Genomic DNA, 8,271 nt, shown 5'->3' on the forward strand with positions numbered 1-8,271 from the left:
AGAGCTATGACAGAACAGTTGTGCTTCCTAATCAAAAAAGGAGTTAAATGAGCAAAATCAGTGATATCTCCATATCTTTATGTAGTGTACATAAGTACACTTGATTCCTTTAGTTTGTTCCTAATATTTCTGCTGCACAAAATTTCTTTACCTGTGACTTCTTTTAAATAGAAGGTTGTAGTTGTGAACCTAACATGTGCTTGCCTAAAGATAGATATTGGATAACACTGTTTTGTACATTTTATGCATAACTGGATGTTCTCAGGAAGTAGCCAAACATGTGCCAACTGCTATAAGGAGTGTAAACATGGAGTGGGATACACAGCTCAAGACTGCCTATTTCCATCTTAACACTGCAGAGATGGCTAACATGAAATAACCGATTTTGCTGATAGTCAAATGGAGCACTGCATGGAAAAGCTTGCCCAGTAGTCAGTAGTAGTTACTCTGCTCATACTGCAGTAAAACTTAACTTGAAGTAGACAAGAAATCACTTTGCTATTCAATTCTCTACCAGCAGATGTAGACATTGCTTCATCTCAGCCTACTAGCAGCTCCACAGGTATTCAAAATTTAACATTAATGCATTTATGCAAACCCAAAACTCATGTTTTATGAACACTGTCATTAAGTTGTGGTGGGATGCAACCCTTTTAACCATTTTGCCTTCACCTGGCACCACCCTCCCTGCAAAACAAATACTATTTCAGCTACTAGATTAAGCAAGGTAATTTTTATTTTTACTCCTGTTATGGCAACATCAGTAACACAAAAACCCTATGACACCTGATTGTCATTAGGTCAAATGCTGGTTTAAGGGATTGTTGTACCCGATTGCACACTTCGCTTGAATTCTTGCAGGACCCTGACACCTGCTGGACATTGAGAGTCATACTAATATCGCTCCTCTAATGACTCAGCAACATTCATGTTGTAGTAAAGGAGACACAAAACTGTCTTTTCAAGAGTTTATTTGAAAGATCATGCAGTGCACTTTCAAGAAAGGAACTTAACATCACTTTCAATGATACACGTGAAAACTGATACATTTGTATTTACCTAGTACAAAATTTTAACTAAACAGGAATGTAACAAATTAAATAGCATTAGGAAAAATGTGTGCAACATCACTAGTGCTGCACTGCAGATCTTAAAAAGGTTTGACAGAGGTTGGAGTTGTTGTAACCCTGTTGTGTAAATACAAAAAAAAAATCTGGATCAAGTATACAACTCAGACAAAAAGCAATAAATTACTTCTTTCAAGTGTACGACAAGTTTACTGTGAGAACTGAGGAGGCATGGGGTACGGCACCAGTGACGGTGGAGGATGCTGCTGTTGCTGCGGCGGTGGCGGAGCCTGTCCCTGGGGGAAGGGGAATGGGGGATGACTCACACCATTCTGCGCAACAGCCTTACCAGCACCAAACTGCTGGCCCTGGAAGTTGTTCTGGCCTACGAATGACCCAGTCTGGTTACTACTAAAGTTTGACTGTCCGTTACCATTGTAGCTTCCTCCATTGAAGCCATTGCCGTTGTTGCCCCCATAGCCTCCATTCTGAGAACTCATGCCATAAGACTTAGCTGGTCCATTATCAAAGCCTCTGTTGTCCCTGTCCCTAAAATTGCCAAAATCGCGCCTTCCTGAGGAATACCTATCTCGATGATTATCTCGATAGTCACCACCTCTGCCTCCCCTTGAACGACCTAAAAAGAGATGTGGCAACATTAGAAAAGCGATACAGGAACACGTTTTAGTGAAAGCAATTTAAACTCAAAGTTGATGCAAAGATCAAGTCGTGATAAAGAAATTAATCTTAAAAGAAAGGAGGAGCGGGTTAAAGAGACTCATCACCATTTTTGTATCTCACCAATTAGATTTACCTCCTCTGTCTTCTGCCATTTGGAGGAGCTTTGGGTTGATAGCCTGGTTGGCCTCTCGAAGCACAGAGACGAGGTCGCCGGCTTGCCTCATGTTGTTTGGTGTGAAGAAGGTATAGGCTGTGCCTGTCTTTTGGCTACGAGCCGTTCTGCCAATGCGGTGGATATAGTCCTCGGAGTTGTTGGGGTAGTCAAAGTTGATGACAAATTTGACGTCTTCAACATCTGTAATGTTGCAGTGTGGCATAAAAAGAGGACAGCACACAAAATGTGCACCGGCGCCACCACAACAACCGGATCAAAAACAAAAGAGGGCAAGTTAGTATGGTCATGACGGTGGGATTGCTGGTTAACCCACAAAGGCTGCAAATTGACTGGCATTAGACACATAATCCTCGGGGAGACTACGGTGGGAAGAGAGAAACGATGCACACTCCGTTAGCTCCTAATCCAGTGAGAAAATAAAAACCTTCCCTGCTAAGCAACTGCCAAACCACACAAAAAAGAATGGATCAGCAGCCTTACCATTCTTGGAGTATGCATTCACTAGTCCATTCCCATTGCAGAACACGCCCCTCATATTGTCAAGTGACCTCATGTCGCTACACAGTAGGGCTGCTATGCACACTACTGCCTCCGAGTGTGCTTCAACTAGCTTTTACCGAGGTCCCTTTGTTACGCACACATGAGACCTTTGTTTTAAAGCTCACATGTGCGTCTCTTGGCAACTGTAGCTCTGAACCCATTTGCAGGATGTCTACAAGTGCACCCCTTCTCAGCTTTTCCAGACCCACTGTTCACTTGATCACAATGTCTCTCGTTGGCAGGTCTCGACATGACTTTGAAACGCAGGCGAGGGAGGAGTGTGAGCTTGGATTTTGTCCAAGTTTGTCCAACTAGCATGTCCCACTGTCACCAAAAGGGCCAGTAGCCATGTCTTTACAGAGGTGAAGGTATGACCGATCTGACAGACTGCTCTTCAGACAGAAGTTTAGGAAACTGCAACATTAAGCCACCCATGCTTTTAAAAGTCTAATAAGGAAGCACCTAATATGACTAATGACTTGCCATGCCCAAACAAATGCAAGACAATCAGAGGCTGTGTTGGTGGGCTTCGAGCTGGGAGAGTTAGAGCCTGGGTGTGTGAAGCAGTCCAAACCATTGCCAGAGAACAGATGAGCATATGGGGAGTCCTTCAACTTCCCCCTCTTTTAGGCAGGCCAGAGCGTTATTCTGCACTTGGGCCTGGTCACCTCTGTACATCTGCACAACTGGGAGACCCGTGCCTCGCCAGTCGGGACACCTCCAAGAATCCTCCTTCCCCCTCTGGATACCTGGGCTTGTCATGCCAAGGCCCTGCCACATAGACTGCTCCTTAAGGCCAGGGGAGAAACTCAGAAAGAAGCAGAAAAGTTAAAGAAAGCAAATACACTCTCTTTTTAGAGGTACAATATAGGTATTAAACACATCATGGAGGATACTGACCTAAACCCCTGGATGCAACATCTGTGGCAATAAGAATTGGCGCCTTCCCATATTTGAACTCTAGAAAACAGAAACCATGCGCTGTAAGACTCAACCATGATGTGCACTTTTTATTCTGAATCTCAGTTTAACCAGTGGTTTAAATTTACCATTGAGCACCCAGTCTCTCTCCTGCTGGCTTTTATCTCCATGGATTCCCATAGCAGGCCATCTAAAAGTAAACAAGGGTTCAAATTTAGTTGTTTTACTACATCTCAGCAAAAGCAGTACTTTAAAGCAGTAGTTTAGTTTTAACACTTACCCGTCCCTTCTCATCCTCCTGGTAAGGTCATCACACCGCCTCTTAGTCTCTACAAAGATGATGGTCTTGTTCTCCTTTTCACTCATTATTTCCTCAAGCAGACGAATGAGCCTACAAGAAATCAGACACTCCGTAAGTAAAACTGAGGAACACATCCTGTCACCTTACAGTTGGCACTTTACTATAGAACAGTTACTCACTTGTTCTCCTTCTCGCCATCATTGCACACATCCACTATCTGCAGGATGTTATGGTTTGCACTGAGCTGCAGTGCCCCAATATTGATCTGAACATATTCCTTCAAGAAATCTTCAGCTAGCTGGCGAACTTCTTTGGGCCAAGTGGCACTCCACATCAGAGTCTGTCGGTCAGGCTGCAAATATAAAAAAAAAAAAATTTGCAACGCATTACATGTCTAGCAGGGAATCGCTTTATTCCAACAAGTCTACTCGGATATATATGCAGAAACTTACTCTGATTTGGTCAACGATTTTCCGAATCTGTGGCTCAAAGCCCATGTCCAGCATTCTGTCAGCCTCATCAAGCACAAGGTATGTGCATCTACGGAGGTTGGTCTTTCCTGCCTCCAGGAAGTCAATGAGTCTGCCTGGAGTGGCAATGCAGATCTCCACACCTTTAAAGTAATAATGAGAAGTTAACATCTTAACTATACAGGGCAAGCACTTGACCCCCGCCCCCAAAAAAATAAAAATAAGCAACAGTACCTCTTTCCAGGTCACGAATCTGGGGTCCTTTAGGTGCACCACCATAGATGCAGGTGGACTTTAGACGAGATGCTCTGCCATATTCAGCGGCCACCTGTTGCACCTGTTGTGCCAGCTCTCGGGTTGGGGCAAGCACTAAACACTGTTAGAGGAAGAATAGCTTTTTACAAATGGCTCAGGGAGGCTACACAACTTCAACACTGAGAAAGAAAACACGAAAACCCCTACTCAAACCAGTACTGAAGCTAACACACACACGGAAAGCATGTCGTTACTTACAATTGGACCATCTCCACGTTCCAAGAAAGGCTGGTGGTTGATGTGAACGATTGCAGGCAGCAGATACTGCAAGTCAAAAGAGTTTCATAGGTAAGAAAAGTATCAAGGAAATATTAAATCATCTGGTCAGCTCAGATGATTAAAGCTGCAATTTGTTTAAAGACAAAACAATACTGAACTTACAGCAAGAGTTTTGCCAGAACCAGTCTGAGCAATGCCAACCATATCCATGCCACTAAGAGCCAGAGGCCAGCCCTGAGCCTGGATGGGTGTAGGTTCAGTCCAGTTCTGTTTGTTGATGACATCCATCACATATGCTAAGAAGAAAGAAATCAAATGTTAATTGAAATAATTTAACCTGTTTGCAATACCATCTCACTAAGTTGTTTTCAAACTTACAGGGAAAGCTTGCTTCATGAAACTTCATGATAGGATTTGGGCAATCCCTCCCCTTCACTGTAATTGTTTTGGATCTCCTGTACTGTTCAACCTCTGGCTGCAAAGAGTGAAGAAAAATAAGATCAGTGGTCACAACCAATTGCATAACTTCTAACATGTGCAGGGCAGAGCACATGTCGAGAGGCGTTACAAAACATGTCATACGTACATGAGACCTCCGGGCAACGTCTGGATGCTGCTGATAGAAATTTTTCTCAAACTTGGGGAGCTCGTCCAGGTTCCAGTGTTTCTTCCGCAGTCGGTCACCGGGATTGCCAAACTTTCCTCCACCGCCACCACCACCACGGCTTCCACCGAAACGAGGAGGCCCACCGCCATAACTGAAATTAATAAAGTAGTTTTTGTGTAAGTTTTTTTTTTAAACTCCGTCTCCTTACAGTTATTATTAAAAATACGACTTGCGCTGTCACTTTAGACACCGACTATTATAATATAGAAAACTTCTTATTAACTGCGTCATTCTCTGAAATTACATAGCTGCTATATACTTTCCAGCCAGCAGAGGAACAAAGAGGGGGCGAAAAAGCCGGCATTTTGTATCCGCATTCACGCTACCACATGGCGAAAAGCCGACTAGCCAGCTGTGCTAGCATTACTAACATCACTCGCGCTGACCACAATCATTTCTCAGAAAAGGCTAGATTTAATCACAAAAGGTGGGGAGGACGCGAGGCCAAGCGATTCCGATCACCAACATTTTGAATTAGCTCCCTGCCTCCTTCCGAATTTGCTAACGTATCCTGAAGCTAACGAAAACCCAGTGTGCCAGGGCACGAGGCCAAACTAGGCCTTGAGCCAAAGACAACGACAGCGGGCTTCTCTCACCGGCCTAGGCCTTGGGTTTGAAATATACCGGTCAAAAGCCTGTTTTTCCAAAGCGAGACACTTTCTGTTAATTTAGGTAAATTCTGCCTGTTTTTTCATCGACAAAAACTACAACGTTGAGCTGAGTGGTTCTTTTTTTCGACTACGAAAGCCTTTGGACATTTTTACTAGACGGTGATTAAAAAAATAAAGTCTAAATATATCAAATAATGTACTTACCCTCTATCCCTGTCTCTGCCACGATCTCTGTCGGAATATCCAGGCATTTTGTATACAAACCGTATAAATTAAAAGGATAAATACAACAGACTTGGCCTGCCGACTGAAAAATTCCGACCGGCACTGACGCTGAAATACCGGTATCGCAAAAACGGGGTCCGGTTTTTATAACAAGAGGAAGTTCCACCCCCCCGGAATGTATTCATCCGCCATACGGGGTTCGACTTTTAATGCTCAAAATGTGAATAAAACACACAATAACACACAACAAAGAAGTAAACTCACCATAACTTTTAAGCTATAAGCTGTCTTTGCATTCCGAGAGTTTTACTAAATCTATTTTAGAAGCTAAGCTTGGCAAAATAGAAGAAACGTCAGAAAGGCTTCAGAAATAATAACTCAAAGAAATGTTTTTCGTGTTTTATTCCTGAATAACATGCTTATAAAAATCTCTCTTAAATCGTAAAGCACAAGTCAGAAAAGGAAAAAACTCAGGATCCCTTTGACCTCGGTTACTGAATCATATACTGGCGGAAGAATATGTACGAGACAGAAAAGCGGTCACGCGGCTTGCTTGAACTTCCGACTTATTACTGTAAGTGACGTCATTAGAGATTTCACCACATAAACTTTTTTTGTTTGTTTGATCGTATGTTGTATACAGTCAGCCACACCCAGCGCAGCACGTGTAAACTTGTGTTTTACATATACTCGAACGAATAACTAGAAAATATTGTGATATAATAATAATAGTATTGTAATAATCAGAGAAAATATTTAAAGAGTAGGGAAAAGCGTTTTTTCCCGACAAGAAATGATCCCATAGCAACAAAAGAATACAGAGCATTATCTGGATAACCGTTAACAAAGAGAGACTAAACAAATCTGTGTCTCTGATTAGGGAGCTGTAACTTTGTAAGACCCGAACTCTTCCACGACATGCATTTTTAATTTCTCTTTGATATTTGGTCACATTGGGGCCCGATGAATATAAAATCAAAGAACTGCCTTACCCAGCAATATTCGACTTAACTGGCTAGTTAAGATAAGTGAGCCATAATCCAGTTCTCCATTACCAGTGTTGTCAACATTTTGAACCCAAACCCACATAGAAAAGTCTAATGTTCTTTTTCCTTCTTTACATTTATTTGCACTCCCCAAGATCAAAACCATTCAATGGGCCGAAATTGATAAAGCCACATCTTGTTAGTGTCTAGGGTGCCATTATAAATCAGAACTTAGGTCTGGGCTTTGACACAGGCCATTTTTCTCTACCCAAGCCAGGAAACACTTGATCTCTGTGACTTTCCCCCCACAAACCTTTATTTGGATTACAGTGATTTGCTATTTATGAATTCACCAGGCCAGTAACTAAAGAAGCTGGATACTGTCTGACAGGGTTTTATTTTTAAATACTGGTTGTGGAAATCATGTACATCACTGTCCTCTACATGCTGCTGCTAAAAGGCCATCTCTGCATACCCGCTGACTTTCCCATTGGTTGTTTTTTTACATCTACAAATCTTTGTTTAGACTGGTTCCTTCTTGTCTGTATGTCTAAATGTGTAAAAGCCACAACCAGTGTGACCTACATTCTCCCTATATTACACAAGTATTTTTCCCCAGAGTGAGAACAGCTCTCAGTTTCCTGTACCAATCTACAGGAGGAGTTGAAACCCCCCTCCCCAGCCAAGTACCAGCCGTTTAATCTGGAGTGGTCTCAGTGGGTGGTCACAGCCTTATCCCATTCACATGTAAAGACTTTGCACACCCACATGAGCCATTCTTATATTAGATGATGCTAATGATGCAGTCAAACTGAAATAAAGTGATTGTTTAGGATCAATACTACCTGAAGTACCCTCCACCCCACCCCGATACTAATCATAATCAAAACACTCTTCTTGAAGAAACCACAGGACATCTGTTTGTACAAGGCCTTACATTGTTAGACAAAGGCAAGTTTAATTAGAACTAATTACACACAAAAATAAAATACTCTTACAAAATGATAGTGTTAACATACATCAAATTGCATCAGTCAGCTATGAGAGATATAGTCCTGCTAGTGGATCATGCTATAAAAAAAAAAAAAAAAGA

At 42.3% G+C, this 8,271-nt stretch overlaps 1 protein-coding gene across 2 annotated transcripts; it reads right to left on the minus strand.

Moving 5' to 3' along the window:
* Window positions 1-954: 954 nt before the first annotated feature.
* ddx5 (DEAD (Asp-Glu-Ala-Asp) box helicase 5) lies at window positions 955-6,325 on the minus strand. Of its 2 annotated transcripts, none has more exons than XM_005926654.3 (13): window positions 6,172-6,325; window positions 5,276-5,447; window positions 5,068-5,164; window positions 4,852-4,985; window positions 4,669-4,734; window positions 4,390-4,531; window positions 4,138-4,298; window positions 3,865-4,037; window positions 3,665-3,775; window positions 3,513-3,574; window positions 3,364-3,423; window positions 1,882-2,103; window positions 955-1,704 (listed from the first exon to the last, which is right to left on the minus strand). In XM_005926654.3, the coding sequence occupies exons 1-13, from the start codon at window positions 6,216-6,218 to the stop codon at window positions 1,277-1,279; spliced, it is 1,875 nt and encodes a 624-aa protein (XP_005926716.1). In that variant the 5' UTR covers window positions 6,219-6,325; the 3' UTR covers window positions 955-1,276. The 2 variants fall into 2 exon arrangements, with proteins under 2 accessions (XP_005926716.1, XP_005926717.1); XM_005926655.3 differs by having other exon boundaries at window positions 1,869-2,103.
* Window positions 6,326-8,271: the final 1,946 nt, after the last annotated feature.

This window comes from Haplochromis burtoni, unplaced genomic scaffold (assembly GCF_018398535.1).
Source record: "Haplochromis burtoni strain Fernald_Lab_line unplaced genomic scaffold, NCSU_Asbu1 Contig_45, whole genome shotgun sequence".
NCBI lineage: Eukaryota > Metazoa > Chordata > Actinopteri > Cichliformes > Cichlidae > Haplochromis > Haplochromis burtoni.